This window comes from Giraffa tippelskirchi, chromosome 14 (genome assembly GCF_054371585.1).
Source record: "Giraffa tippelskirchi isolate mGirTip1 chromosome 14, T2T-mGirTip1v1.2.pri, whole genome shotgun sequence".
NCBI lineage: Eukaryota > Metazoa > Chordata > Mammalia > Artiodactyla > Giraffidae > Giraffa > Giraffa tippelskirchi.
In genome coordinates this window covers 38631548-38647931 of record NC_137288.1, presented here as the reverse complement: position 1 = coordinate 38647931, position 16384 = coordinate 38631548, and the positions used below count along the sequence as shown (strand labels likewise).

Below are 16384 nucleotides of genomic sequence, written 5' to 3'. Positions count from 1 at the left end.
AAACAGTGAAACAGAAAAAAAAAAAAAAAAAACTCAAACAATTATTTAACTTCGATTGCAGTTATTTCCACAAACACCAGACTCAATTAGTACCCAGAATGAAAGGCTCTAAACTGGACTACAGGGGCCTCATTTGGGGAGATACGGTGGACTAGAAAGCGGTAAACCTTCTCTGAAGAAGGATGCTGAATTTTGTATTCTGAGATATGTAGCTGAATGAAACAGGCATGAAAAACATTTTAGGAAGAGTGACTAGAAGGCACAAGTGTTTGGTTGAGGAAAGAACGAGTTCAAAGAACTAAAAAGAAGCCAGTGTGTCCGGAAGGTACTGAGCAAGGGCAAGAGTGGTTTCAGGAGATGTAAGCAGGCAGGATCCTACCACGCACCATCTCAGGAGTGGTCATCCTATTCCCCTATGTTGTGGCATCATCATGGGATATGAGAAAGAATTTTCTCCCCAACACCATTTACCCCGACACGCAATATGTCTTGCTGTTTCAGATGGCTCTGTAAAAACGGCCACGGGAACCATATGTATCGAAATTCCTGATGTCAACGATTACTGCCCAGTCATTGTTGCTGAGAGAGAAACCATCTGCATTGCCTCTCCTTCCATCCTTATTTCTGCTGCAGGCGTTAACAGTCACTCTTATGGGTCTCCCTTTACCTTCTGTGTTGTTAATGAACCCCCAGGGACAGCAAACATTTGGGATATCAGATCAGTAAATGGTAAGTAGAATGCAAATTTGCTTATACTCTAAGGCCAAAAGCAAAAACAATTACCAAATAATTAGTCAAGTCACATAATAATACTTTCTAACTCTATTTCCACCAGAAGTATAAAGAGCCCATAATAGTATGCATGTTTATGATAACTGTTGCTACTTTAAAATAAAGGCCTCACATTGATAAAAATTGAGATATAATTTCAGGCATCTTAACAATTTACATACCTTGGGTTCTTTTTCCTGAGATGTTAGATGTATAATAGAAAAAGAAATGTTTTGAGAGAATTTCATTCTGGACATGTGCATACTAAGTCACTTCAGTCGTGTCCAACTCTTTGCGACCCTATGGACTGTAGAGACTGTAGCCCGCCAGGCTCCTCTTTCCATGGGATACTCCAGGCAAGATTACTGGAGAGGATTGCCATTTCCTCCTCCAGGGGATCTTCCCAACCCAGGGATCGAACCCGCGTCTCTTACATCTCCTGCACTGGGCGGCGGGTTCTTTACCACCTGGTAAAGTGCTACTTGGGATGCCCCCATTCTGGCCACAATAGCTCCCTAGTCAGACATTCATTTGGAGAAACAGGAGAGATGTTGCGGGCAGGGTGGAAAGATGGCGGTCAGAGTTCAAGGTAAGAGGAAAAATCCACTTTCTGAGACCACCAAGCTGTTCCACTCATCTTAAAATGATGCCAGAAAAAAAAAAAATGCCACAATTAAGGACATGGAGGAAATTAGGTAACCTGTTTTCACCATAAAAACTTTTAGCTCTTTTGCACAAAACCATCTTAATATTTTTAAAAGCTAAGCAATTCCATTAAAATCCAGATAACTCTGAATTCATTGTTCCCTACAAAATCCGATAAGTTATTCTTAAATAATTGCTAACTACTTTTTCCTCATTCAGATCCTAGATTTTATGAGGTAAAACAAAAAATATTCAGCATGAGGTATTTATACCACATATTTTCCAGTAAAAAATATAGTCTTATTGGAAAGAATATTCTTAGGGTCCTATTTACATGCTGGTCTTGAAGAAAAGAAAAAAATCCCACTTAACAGGTTGAAGCCATGCCTTATTTGACTCTTATTTTGAGCTCAGGTTACATTTTGGTAGACAGCCAGCTTATTACATAGCTAACTGAAAGAAATAACCTATAATAATAATAATTAACAATAATAATAATTGGTAGCTCAGATGGTAAAGCGTCTGCCTACAATGCGGGAGACCCGGGTTTGATTCCTCGGTCAGGAAGATCCCCTGGAGAAGGAAATGGCAACCCACTCCAGTACTCTTGCCTGGAAAATCCCATGGACCGAGGAGCCTGGTAGGCTACAGTCCATGGGGTCGCAAAGAGTCGGACACGACTGAGAGACTTCACTTCACTTCACTTCACTTCAAGGATTAATCAATTACTATTCATGATTTAGGACTAAATCATTTCTAAAGCCTCCTCAGGTTGATAAATTTCAACCTATGTTTTAAGCAATGGTTTCTATAAAAATCAATAGATAATCACAGCACAAAGAATTAGTAAAATAATAGGTTTTGGAATAATTTTAAATGTTAAGATAGTGATTTTGAATAAGAGATTAACAAGAGTCTTCATGAGGGTATTTGGAATCTGTCATCCCAAAGAGAAAACTTCCAATATTTCCTTTCAGCTCAATATTCTTCATTCATTGGACAAATATCCACTGAGTGCATATTATATGCCAAGTATTGTTGCTCTGGAAATAAGCATCATAAGTGTTAATTTTTAAAAACTGCCAATGTATTCTATGACTAAAGGAGCATGAAAAAAAAGTCAGATCCTAAGTTAATCATGGGTATTAGGAAGAGTTACTCCCCAAGAAATTTTTTGATTTTTCCTGTATATTTGAGTACAGTCACTTGACAATTACTGTGTTACTTTCAGGTATACAACAAAGTGATTCAGTTATACGTACAAATATATCCATTCTTTTCCAAATTCTTTTTCCATATGGATTTTTACAGAGTATTGAGTAGAGTTCCCTCTACTATACAGTAGAACCTTATTTTTTATCTATTTTATATATTGTAGTATCTATCTGTTAATCCCCAATTCCTAATTTATCCCTCCCCCATTTCCCCTTTGGTAATCGAAAGTTTGTTTTCTATGTTTGTGAGTCTATTTCTGTTTTGTGAATAAATTCATCTGTGTCATCTTTTTAGATTTCACATATAAGCTATACCATATGATATTTTTCTCTGTCTGACTTCACTTAGTATTATAATCTCTAGGTCTGTTCATGTTGCTGCAATATGACTTCATTCTTTTCTATGACTGGGTAATATTCCATTGTATATATGTATCCCATCTTTAATTTATTTTCTCTCTTGCTTTTCAGCTACCTCTGCAATCCTGAAAGCTGAGCAGACTTTATATTCCGGATACTACGAAATTCCAATCCTAGTAAAGGACAGTTTTAACAGAGCATGCGAATTGCCGCAGATCGTGGAGTTAAGGGCCTGTGACTGTGACATCAACCACATGTGCTTGTACCCGGGTACCACAGACATCAGCACTGGGGACGGCAGCTCTGTCACCAGTGTGTCTGTCACTGACGACCAAACTGAGGCTTCAAACGTTGGTATGGGATCAACAGGGATTGGCATGATCACTATGGGCATCTTACTGCTGCTTCGTAAGTACTGGATTAAATCCCTCTTTTCAGCAGTTCTTCAAAATAAGAATGTAATCAGGTTCACTGGAATGGCTATGTTTGTTTGGCCTTCTCTTTTTGGTACCTATGGCAATGTTTGTGGAAATCTGGAAATAAGCAATGGGACTGGTATGGGCATGTTACTTGTTCAATGATGGTAAATAAGAATATTCACTGGAAGGACTAATGCTGAAGCTGAAACTCCAATACTATGGCCACCTGAAGTGAAGAGCCAACTCATTGGAAAAGACCCTGATGCTGGGAAAGACTGAGGGTAGGAGGAGAAGGGGAAGACAGGATTAGATGGTTGGATGGCATCACCAACTCAATGCACATGAGTTTGAGCAAACTCTGGGAAATAGTGAAAGACAGGGAAGCCTGGTGTGTTGCAGTCCATAGGGTCCCAAAGAGTCAGATACGACTGAGTGACTGAACAACAACAACAACAAAAGTCCAGGGTCAGTGAGGGTCAAAAAGATGGGAAGCATGCAAGTCCCTTGGTATTTTTGCTGCTGTTCAGTCACTCAGTCATGTCTAGTAACATAGCAGAGCATAAACTAAACCCATCATGACAATTTCAGCAGAGACCTTTAAGAGCAGAAAGGCAGAAATAATTAAGTCTAAATGGGAAAGTTGAGGAAGTCCTGATGGAGAAAGTGACTTTGAGCTGAAGATCTTCTTAGAAGGAGCATGGTGTGTGGGGAAATCCAGAAAAGCAGTCTAGGACATAGGAAAAGCACAGATATAAACACACACATATAAGTGTGCACACATGTACATAGGGGACTAGGAAACATAAAACTGGATTTGAATCCTGGATCTGCCAACAACCAGTTTGGAGTCTTAGATAAGCAGGAAGAAAGAACCTTATTTGCCTAATCGGTCATTAAAGCACCCAGTTTACCTGATCTTAAGCGATTAGTGAATTTTTATAATAAGCACGGATATGTATACTCAATCCTTAATGTTACTCAATCGGTCATGTCTGACTCTTTGCAACCCCATGGACTGTAGCCTACCAAGCTCCTCTGTCCATGGGATTTCCCAGGCAAGAATACTGGAGTGAGTTTCCATTTCCTTTTCCCAGGGATCTTCCCAACCCAGGGATTGAATTTGGTCTCCTGCACTGCAGGCATATTCTTTACCATCTGAGCCACCAGGGAAGCCCCACTCAATCCTTCAGGGGAAATTAATGCATTACATTTGTATTTTTCTCTCTAGTTCTGAATATCATGCCACATTTTCCCAAAAGTGATGCATTGGATGACTTCCTAAATTGAGCGATATGTGTTAACTCTTCCTTTCCACTTTCTCGGGCAGTGGCACCGCTCTTGCTGCTCCTGTGCTGCTGCTGCAAACGAAAACAGCCAGAAGGGCTGGGGACGAGTTTTGCTCCTGTGCCTGAGGGGGGAGAAGGAGTAGTGCAATCCTGGAGAATAGAAGGGGCCCATCCCGAGGACAGGGTGAGTGAATTCATCAGGTTCCACAGAAGCTCAGTGTTTCAATGGGATTCAGCATGTCCTGATAATTATACACTGCACAAAGTTGAAAATACATCATTTTTGAAATGTTTAACATAGGTACTTCCCAGGTCCAGTGGCTAAAACTCTGTGCTCCCAATGCAGGGGGCCCGGGTTCGATCCCTGGTCAGGGATCTAGATCCCACATGACACAACTAAAGTTCTCATGTGCTACAACTAAGACTGGTACAGCCAAAATAAATAATTAAATATATATTTTTAAATGTTTAGCATAAAACATTTATTTAAAATCTTCTTTTTTTCTTTTCAGGATGTGTCCAACATATGTGTACCAATGACAGCCTCTAATACCCAGGACCGTATGGATTCCTCTGGTCAGTGGATACCAAAATCCGTTTTTCTTTTTAAAATTTGCAAATTGTTCAACCAGACAAATCTCATGTATAAGTACCTTACCAAAAATCAGCACATATGACATTCTCCTTGGAGGAAAAGTTATGTGTTTAAAGTGGTGACTTTATTTTTCTGTCTTAAACTACTGGCAGTGAAGAACGATGTAGCAATTCAAAGGGCAAAGTCTGGAACCAGAATGGTTAAGTTTGATTCCCAGCTCTGCCACTTACTAGTAATTAAGTCCTTGAGTAAGACACTTCACCTCTCTGGGCCTTAATTTCCTTCTTTGAAACTGAATTTATGATAGTACCTACTTCAAAGTGTTGCTATGAGGAATAAATGATCATACATATATATACATATTATGTATTATATGTATGGTATACATATTATATATTATAGGTATAGTATGCATATTATATATTATTGGTATAGTATATTATATATTATATGTATGTGTGATACATAATATGTATCATACATGTTACATATATCATATACAAATGTATGTATGATATATGTCTGTGTGTATATATGTATATCACAAAATATACATTAGAATAGTGCCTTGCACAGTAAGTGCTACCATTATTTGTAAAACAAGCAGTTCAAAAAAAAAGAAAGAAAGAAAGGACGAAGCAGCAAATATGTTCTCCTAAGAATACACTGAAGGGGACAACAGAGGATGAGAAAGTTGGATGGCATCAAGGACTCGATGGACATGAGTTTGAGCAAGCTCTGGGAGTTCCAGGACAGGGAAGCCTGGAGTGCTGCAGTCCATGGAGTCGCAAAGAGTCGGACATGACTGAGTGACTGAACTAAAGTGAAGAACTTTTCTTAAATTCATACGTGCATTTGCCTCACCACTCTCACCCTCTCCTAATTTACCAAGTCCCAGACACACCCTAAAATGCTGAAAAATATCCAGCACTGGGCAATAACTGAAAAAGGAGAGAGGCTGCCCAGTTCTAGAGCGGGCTTGTGATTTCTCAGTGATGGTTTCTGAGTGTCCCAAGCCAGACTCTGGCTGCAAAGAGCCTGAGGTGACTGAACACTCCTATGGAAGCCCACTCCCTATCCAGCACCAGGGTGAATGAGGACCGTGAGTTTGTTTCTGTAAATGCATGGCCGGCCTTGCTCTGGAGGGCTCCTGAGTGAGTGCAAGTCTTCTCAGCCAGGCCGGGGGAGCTTGCCAGAGGCAGCAGAGAAGGAACCGGTGTGGGCAAAATGGCGGCCCTGGGCCTTTTGGCCTCTTCTGCACCTTCAAGTCTTTGGGATGGAGGTTCCCAAAAGGTGACAAAGGCAGGCCTGATACCTGGCTCCCTTTGTACTGTTTATTTAGTTTTATTTTTATCAGCAAGCCTGAAGATTATAGATATAGTTGGAATTGCTCCTATACTAGCATTCCAGAGCCTTCCCTCTGTTGGAGAGAAGGGGTGGTGGTGGTGCTGACAGTGTTCACATGGGTAAACAATGCAGACGACTCCAGCACCATTGAACCCCCTCTCCTTTCAGAAATCTACACTAACACCTACGCAGGCGGAGGAACAATTGAAGGGGGTGTCTCGGGAGTGGAACTCAACACTGGTCTGGGGGTGGCCGCTGGCCTGGCAGCTGGAGGAGCAGCGGGCACCGTGGGGAGGAGGAGCTCGGCGATGGGCATCCAGCGGGACTATGGGGACACCGGCCTGAACCTGGCTTTCCTGGACAGCTATTTCTCTGAGGTAACTTTCCTGCACACAGCTCCACAAAATAGTCTTGAGACTGAATAATAATAATAACCATGGCAGTAGAGTCTTCTGAAATATATTCAGCGACTCTTAATTCTATCCCAATCCTGAATAAAAAAATACTTCTCTGAGGTAATTCCCCTGTACACAATTCAACAATATTATCATTTACTCTTGAGACTGCATAATAATAACCATGGCAGTAGATTCTTCTGAGACATATTCAGTTACTTTTAACTCTATTCCAATCTTAAACGAAAAATAGTTCACTTTTCCTTAAAATACAAAAAGCCAATTTACTGAAACATTTCACATCCAATGGGCATAATACATCTAACTATTGTGAAAAAGGCTAGTATCTCATCATTTTCCTCTTCCCTTCTGCTATTTTCCTGTATTCTGTTTCTTTCTGGTGTTCCCACTTTGTTTCCCACAGCAAAGAGCAAAGCAGGAGAATCCTGATCAAGAAAAACTGTGTGTTCATGTCTGTTCTTCGTGGTGTCCTTTCAGTCCTGCAGATACCTCCAACAGAAAGGAGAAAAAATAAATCAAAAGCCAGAGTTGGGGAAGAAAGAGCAGCAACAGGAATAAGGCATCCGCAAGATTTGATGACAGATTAGGGCCAGGGACCCAGGTCTCCTCATCTCTACCCAGGGCCCCAGGCACTGTTTTCCTCAATAGGGAGGAAGATCATGGGTCTATGAGCATCCTAGGAGGAAAGACCCAAGGCGCTGGGACGGCCTAACAGGGTAGCACAAAGGGTAAACAGAGGATTTATTTAAATTATCTTCAGTTCAGTTCAGTTCAGTCGCTCAGTCGTGTCCGACTCTTTGTGATCCCATGAATCGCAGCACGCCAGGCCTCCCTGTCCATCACCAACTTCCGGAGTTTACCCAAACTCATGTCCATCTAGTCGGTGACGCCATCCAGCCATCACCCTCTGTTGTCCCCTTCTCCTCCTGCCCCCAATCCTTCTCAGCATCAGGGTCTTTTCCAATGAGTCAACTTTTTGCATGAGGTGGCCAAAGTATTGGAGTTTCAGCTTCAATATCAGTCCTTCCAATGAACACCCAGCCCTGATCTCCTTTAGGATGGCCTGGTTGGATCTCCTTGCAGTCCAAGGGACTCTCAAGAGTCTTCTCCAACACCACAGTTCAAAAGCATCAATTCTTCAGCGCTCAGCTTTCTTCACCGTCCAACTCTCACATCCATACATGACCACTGGAAAAACCATAGCCTTGACTAGACGGACCTTTGTTGGCAAAATAATGTCTCTGCTTTTTAATATGCTATCTAGGTTGGTCATAATTTTCCTTCCAAGGAGTAAGCGTCTTTTAATTTCATGGCTGCAATCACCATCAGCAGTGATTTTGGAGCCCTAAAAAATAAAGTCTGACACTGTTTCCACTGTTTCCCCATTTATTTCCCATGAAGTGATGGGACCAGATGCCATGATCTTAGTTTTCTGAACGTTGAGCTTTAAGCCAACTTTTTCACTCTCCTCTTTCACTTTCATCAAGAGGCTCTTTAGTTCATCTTCACTTTCTGCCATAAGGGTGGTATCATCTGCATATCTGAGGTTATTGATATTTCTCCGGGCAATCTTGATTCCAGCTTGTGCTTCTTCCAGCCCAGCGTTTCTCATGATGTACTCTGCATATAAGTTAAATAAACAGGGTGACGATATACAGCCTTGACGGACTCCTTTTCCTATTTGGAACCAGTCTGTTGTTCCATGTCCAATTCTAACTGTTGCTTCCTGACCTGCATACAGGTTTCTCAAGAGACAGGTCAGATGGTCTGGTATTCCCATCTCTTTCAGAATTTTCCACAGTTTATTGTGATCCACTCAGTCAAAGGCTTTGGCATAGTCGATAAAGCAGAAATAGATGTTTTTCTGGAACTCTCTTGCTTTTTTGATGATCCAGCGGATGTTGGCAATTTGATCTCTGGTTCCTCTGCCTTTTCTAAAACCAGCTTGAACAGCTGGAAGTTCACGGTTCACATATTGCTGAAGCCTGGTTTGGAGAATTTTGAGCATTACTTTACTAGCGTGTGAGATGAGTGCAATCGTGCAGTAGTTTGAGCATTCTTTGGCATTGCCTTTCTTTGGGATTGGAATGAAAACTGACCTTTTCCAGTCCTGTGGCCACTGCTGAGTTTTCCAAATTTGCTGGCATATTGAGTGCAGCACTTTCACAGTATCATCTTTCAGGATTTGAAGTAGCTCAACTGGAATTCCATCACCTCCACTAGCTTTGTTCATAGTGATGCTTTCTAAGGCCCACTTGACTTCACATTCCAGGATGTCTGGCTCTAGGTGAGCAATCACACCATCGTGATTACCTGGGTCGAGAAGATCATTTTTGTACAGTTCTGTGTATTCTTGCCACATCTTCTTAGTATCTTCTGCTTCTGTTAGGTCCATACCATTTCTGTCCTTTATCGAGCCCATCTTTGCATGAAATGTTCCCTTGGTATCTCTAATTTTCTTGAAGAGATCTCTAGTCTTTCCCATTCTATTGTTTTCCTCTATTTCTTCGCATTGATCACTGAGGAAGGCTTTCTTATCTCTCCTCGCTATTCTTTGGAACTCTGCATTCAAATGGGAATATCTTTTTCTCCTTTGCCTTTTGCTTCTCTTCTTTTCACAGCTATTTGTAAGGCCTCCTCAGACAGCCATTTTGCTTTTTTGCATTTCTTTTCTCTCCTTAAATAAATAATGTTTTGCACATAACTAAATATGTTATTTTTTTAGACCACCTCAGAAACAAAAGACTATGCACATTGACCTCCTTTCAGAATTCCAATTATTCAGAAATATGGCAATCAATCAGGGTATCTCAGTTCATTCCATAAAATCATCTTAGATCAGATGTCTCTAAGGCATTGTGGTTGTTCTCCAATTATTTTATAGAGAAAAGAAACTTCTAATTGTCTGTTTTTCTTCCAATTTTAGAAAGCATATGCTTATGCAGGCGAAGATGAAGGCCGCCCAGCAAACGATTGTTTGCTCATCTATGACCACGAAGGAGTAGGGTCGCCTGTGGGCTCCATTGGTTGTTGCAGTTGGATTGTGGATGATTTAGATGAAAGCTACATGGAAACTTTAGATCCTAAATTTAAGACTCTGGCTGAAATCTGCTTAGACACGGAAATTGACCCATTTCCTTCACAGCAGTCCTGTATCCCCATCAGCACTGGCCTCCCTTTACTTGGACCGAACTACTTTGTTAATGAATCTTCAGGAATGAGTCTCTCAGAGGCTGAGTTCCAAGAAGAAATGGCAATACCTGAACCTGTGATGCATGGGGATATTGTAGTGACTGAGACTTACACTACTGCTGATCCATGCGTGCAACCCACTACGATTGTCCTTGATCCTCAGCTTGCACCCAATGTTGTAGTAACAGAAACAGTAATGGCACCTGTCTATGAGGTTCAAGGGAATATTTGTGTCCCTGCTGAGTTAGCCAACACACACAATGTAATCTATGCTGAGAGAGTGGTGTCTAGTCCTGGTAGGCCTGACATGAGCAGCAGTAGCATGAGTGATGGTTGTAGGGGACCCGTGATGAGTGGTGGTGTTTTGGTAGGACCAGAAATTCAGTTGACACAAATGGTGAGTCCAGACATTCGCATAAGCCAAACTATTGGTTCCACATCCCCAGTGACATCTCGACACAGAGTAACACGGTATAGTAACATACATTACTCCCAACAGTAAGTGTTTTATGGTCAGTACTCTCCGTGGAGACCGTGCACCTTGTAATCACCAACATATCCATCAAAGATGCACAGTGTACCATATTTAGCATTTTAAGTCAACAAATGTTCAAAAATTCTAAATTCAGTGAGATTCTTTGATTGTATCTTTTGGGGGGTAAATATGGCTAAGCACTTTAGATAAGCCTCTAAAATTTTTTTTCTGATTTTAAATTATGTGCCAAAAAATCTTAAGGAAAATGTGTTACATCCTTTGATACAGTCTAATAAATAGCACATAATTCATACAGTGAATCTTAGAGGACTTCAGGCCTGTAAAACTGGTCATATAAACCAAGATGCTCTTATTCTTGAAGGTTGCATAGAAAAGCCTTGTCTGCATTCACTAGCCTAACTTTTAAAGACATATTTCTATTTAAAACTTTTAAGTGGAAAAAATGAATTAAATGTACACTTTTGAAGTGAAACTGAAAAAGAAGATGGAGAATCTGTCAATAGGGATCTAAAGTCACTTGTCTCGTCAAATGGTTTCTCAAGATATGCAATGATTAGGGCATGCTTAATATAATACAGGGAAAGAGCTTCTTAGCTGAATGTGTCACTGAAAATGGTCCATCAAAAGGAATTATATACATATATAGATATGCATATATTCATATCAATATGGATGAATTCTTATTGCACTTTATTGATTTATATCATCAACTGTAAATTAATTTAGACTAGCAGAAATATAACTATGACAACATAACAACAGAAACTGTTTCCAGGGGAAGTATTAGAGATTTTACCCTTAGAGAACACTTTTTTCCCTGCTTTTGTTAATTATGTCAGAGAACCATATGAAATGTGGTTTAATCAGTTTCACTGACCTGAGTCATAGACTATTCCCTTGGCAACCAGATAGCCTCTAAAAGCACCTCTGTAATTATGCATATCAATAATGTTTACTTGAAACCTTCTCTGTGTTGAGCGCTGGTCTTGACTCTGAATGTATAGCTGAAGACAACTGGCAAGATTCCTGTCTTCAAAAAGCTTCTAATTCATTTCTAGACTTAAAACTCTGGGGATATGGCTTTGAGTTCCTACCAAAAATAATTAACAACATATTTAATTCTATTACCAAGTTGTGTTTCTCTTTTTAATGCTACTAGTAATGTTGAATAAATAAAATGGAAACCCATGCACAGATTGCTTATTCTTAGTAGGCATCAAGCTGTCCTGAGAAAAAGAAATTCTAGCGAGATTGTTTTATTTAATTCTGTAAAATATGTAAACTATACAGTAGTAAGTATAATGATGTGACTAATAAGATAATATAAATAGAATAAATTTATTTTCAGGGCTTATTTTCTTCTGGAAAGAAATAACTGTAGTGCTTCTTGCTTAATATTTTTATAAGTAAAAGTGTTGAATAATTTGGGGCATCTCACAATCTCTGGTCCAGTTCTCTCATTTTATTGAAAAAATTTCTGTGATCTATCCCACCATCAATATGCAAAGATTTAATGGTGCTTCAAAAAGAGAAACCCCACTTCTGGTGGATGCATTTCTCCGTACTATCAATGGAAACGAGACCAGAACCATTTCATTTTTTCTCTCAACATTAGCAGTGGAGAGGAAATTCTCCATCATTCTAGGTATCAATCATATGTGACTCAAGCCTCTGAAATTGATATATGTTAAAAACATCATCTCAAACAAAATAAAAGGCATAAAGCAAGATTTCTCCTGCTTAAGAGGGTACTGATTTAGCTAGGAGATAAAGATGACATAGCATTTATGTTAACATTTGAAAATGAACCCAGGAGTCCAGGAAATGAGATTTAATAAACAGATACAGTAGAATGTAGTTTGAGTTATATCTCCTGCCCCATAGAGTGAATAAATGGGTTCTCTTAGAAAAGTCTTATCAGGTGAAGGGAAAAGAAGACATTGACAAGACAGAATTTATAAACGTCTTTCAGAAAAGCATTCTTTTAAAATATTCCCTCTTTTGGATTAGATACTTCTGATTGCAATATATTATTGAATATAGCATGTTTTATATATGTCTTCAATAAAAAATATGTGATAAGAAAATACATGTTTATTTTCTCTTTGGTACATGCAGTATTCCATACACAAATACACATTTGGAAATCTGTTTCCCATTCTGTTACTAGTTGATTATCATCTTTATCATTATGTGCACAATACAGGAACATGAATCCACCTATAAGCCGAAATTCAGAATAATGTATTTATCAGTGGTAGAATTTCTCAACAGCATCATTATTTTATGAGTAAATGGCTCATTATAAACTAACAAATCAATTGAATAAGCTCCAGAATTGTTCTAGACATTGTATAAATTATAAAACACCATCTCTTCCCACTGTATTTAAATTTAGCAAAATAGGGCTGGCTTCCCTGGTGGTACAGTGGCCAATGCAGGTTACACAGGTTCCACCCCTGGTCCAGGAAGATGCCCAAGCTGTGGAGCAACTAAAGGCCGTGGGCCGCAACTAGAGCCCGTGTGCTGCGACTACTGAAGCTTGCACCTAGACCCTGTGCTCTGCAACGAAAGAAGCCACCACGATGAGAAGCCCTCGCACCGCCATGGGGAGTAACCCCCGCTCGCCGCAACTAGAGAAAGCCTGCGCACACCAACAAAGACCCAGCACGACCAATAAATAAGTAAAGATTCAACCTCCAAAATTATTTTAAAAGTTACTAGTATTGTTTCTGTACCAGAGGTACCAATTTCTGTCGAAATAAGAAAAGGATAATTAATTTCAGTTATTTTTTAAAGGCTCCTTGAAGATGGTGACATCTGAGGTAGGCCAAGTAAAATTCTATCTGACAGTGGTTCTGAAAGTATCAAAGTCAGAAATACAGGATATATTCATAGAGCACTAATAGTAAAACATAATTTAAAATGTCTGAGGCAAATATGAATGATCACACAGTCAGCCATTTTATATAATGCTTGCCATACTTCTTACTCAAAAATATATTTTATTGAATTCTCTTTTATATTTTTTTAAAATTTATTTATTTATTTTAATGGGAGGCTAATTACTTTACAATATTGTGGTGGTTTTTGCCATACATTGACATGAATCAGCCACGGGTGTACGTGTGTACACATGTTCTCAAACACTACATGGTATGAGTTACACCCGTGTCACAGATGAAGACAATACAGCTAAGGAAATTGTTAGTTTTATGTGAGCTTAAGTAAAGAGCAGAGTTAAAATTCAACCGCAGAACAGCCTAACCTCAAAAACCTTATTATTATTACTCATCAAATTCTTCCAACTTAATTCTAGAAGGACATATGGAAGGCAGATGGCAGAGGATCTTGAATCCCATTAGGGTTTTGGATTTAACTTTGTAGAAAGTGGCTCAGATGATTAAGAATCTGCCTGCAATGCAGGAGACCTGGGTTCAATACGTGGGTCAGGAAGATCCGCTGGAGAAGGAAATGACAACCCACTTCAGTATTCTTGCCTGGAGAATTCCATGGACCAAGGAGTGTGGCAGGCTACAGTCCACGGGTCACAAAGAGTCGGAAACAACTGAGCGACTAACACTTGCACTTTTCATAGAAAATGAGGGTCCCAGTGAAAATTTTTGTGCTAATCAGTGACCAAGTCCTATTTCATGAGATGACACCGGCGCAGCCTTCAGAAATCTCATGATACATGCTGTGCTGTTGATTGTATGATACAGAGACACCCCCATGGCCAGATCTCTAAGGCAGAGAGCCCAGCATGGTGTCAGGATCTTCCGAAAAGCCAGCATTCCAAGCTGAGCTTGCTGGCCCCAAAGCCTGGAGATGATCTGCACACCGCTGAGGTGGGCAAGGCCATGCTGCATTGTCTAAAACAACTCCAGTCAATCATTCTCTATGTTAATTGAAGGCTGTGTACATTGCATGGCCCTGACCTATTTCATTATTTCAGGTAAGGCAGATTGGCTATTTCAGTTTCCAGAGTAGGGCATGCTTTCTCATAGCTGTCACTCTGCCCTACCCTGGCTCCTTAACTGGAAATTCTCTTCCCTCACTTCATCTGCTCAGCTTCTTCCTGTGCAGATGATGGGTATACATCAGGTAATCATAATTCTTACTGATTAAATCAGTTGATTAAATGAATGATTATTAAGTATGTGTATATATATAAATGTCCATTGAAGCTTTGTTAACAGCAAAAATTGGAATCAGCCTAGTTCTTTGGGTTCAGGGAATGGTCAGCAGTGTGTGTACAAATTTATGAATATTTTGCAGAATTTTGAAAGTACACATACATGCATACATACACATGTACATAATCACAGGAGCACATACATACGTTGATATATTTTTATAGGATAGACCCTTAAAAAGGAGGTTGCCATATCAAAGATATATGCAAATAATTTTTTAGTTTTCCTAAATTTCCTCTCAACAAAGTGTATCAGTTTATACTCCCGCCAACAGTTCTTAATAGGACTTCTTAACCACAAACTTAATAATCGTTCATTTAATCAACTGATTTAATCAGTTTTAAAATTTTTAATAATCTAGTAAGAATTATGATTACCTGATGTATACCCATCATCTGCACACATGCTGACAATCAATAAATATGAGTGGACTGAATCACAGAATGAGCCATTAAATTATTATAAATTACCATATATGCTTAGATATATTTCTAGTCTCTCCGTTATTACACTGACATATTAGTCAAGTATGCTGATAATCCTGACTATAGTTACAGGTGTATGACATTGTTTTTAGCATGCTTATGATATCTGGTAGGTGTAGTCCCCAGCCATTACTCAATTTTTTTAAATTATCTTGACACTTCTGATGCACTCAGCTTTGAAAAAAACAATAAACTTAATGGGATTTTGATTGAAAATAAAATTAAATTGAATTTATAGATGAATAACTTTGAGGCTTTCAAAACCAGCATTAATCTTTGCCTTTTCTGGTGTGACATTTTACATAGGATGAATATTTCAGAAAAAATGTAAAACTTCTGGAAATTTGAGACTGTTAATAATAAGATTACTTTTCATTATAGCCATTGATTGATTGATAGTTTTTATTTTCTTTCAAAACCATTTCTTCTATTTCTTATGTGTAAGTTCAGTAACCAAAAAAAGAAAAGAAAAGAAAATCATACAGTAGAGGGTAAAATAAAGTTCCCAATAGTAAGATAAAAGTTCTTTACTTGTCATCATAATATATTTCACAAAACAACTATGAAAACCAAACAGACCCTAAACAATACACTACTAAACATGTTACATGGAAATTCCCAGAAAGCTAACACTTACTGTCACTAAATATGGTAAATTTTCTTGAATGTTACCATGTGTCCATGTATAAATGGTTGTTGCAATATTTTAAACATGGACCAAATATTAAATACAGATAATGAAAATTAATTTGCTCTTTAAATTCTATTTCAGCTTATTTGAAGTAAAAGTAAGAGCAAAAAAACAGAATTTATATGAGGAAAGACTTATTGGTGGAGATCTGCCAGTACTTTTATGGATTGTTGAGAAAGTGAATAAGCAAGAGATTGCATCTTAGCATTTTCAAAAAGATAATAAAATTAAGTGCAGAAAAAACAAAGGAAAAGGCAATAAAAAACATTCC

At 39.0% G+C, this 16384-nt stretch overlaps 2 protein-coding genes across 2 annotated transcripts in view; one reads left to right on the top strand and one right to left on the bottom strand.

Moving 5' to 3' along the window:
* DSG4 (desmoglein 4) overlaps window positions 1-10747 on the top strand; it is a 37790-nt gene extending 27043 nt beyond the window's left edge. Inside the window, exons 12-17 of the mRNA XM_081563166.1 lie at window positions 502-729; window positions 3102-3398; window positions 4737-4879; window positions 5208-5271; window positions 6806-7014; window positions 9980-10747. Of these exons, the coding sequence (XP_081419292.1) occupies window positions 502-729; window positions 3102-3398; window positions 4737-4879; window positions 5208-5271; window positions 6806-7014; window positions 9980-10747 (1709 nt within the window). The remainder of the gene's footprint in view (window positions 1-501; window positions 730-3101; window positions 3399-4736; window positions 4880-5207; window positions 5272-6805; window positions 7015-9979) is intronic.
* The window catches only part of LOC145534639 (uncharacterized), a 119167-nt gene that overhangs the window by 30262 nt on the left and 72521 nt on the right, over window positions 1-16384 (bottom strand). The gene's annotated exons all lie outside the window — the stretch shown is intronic.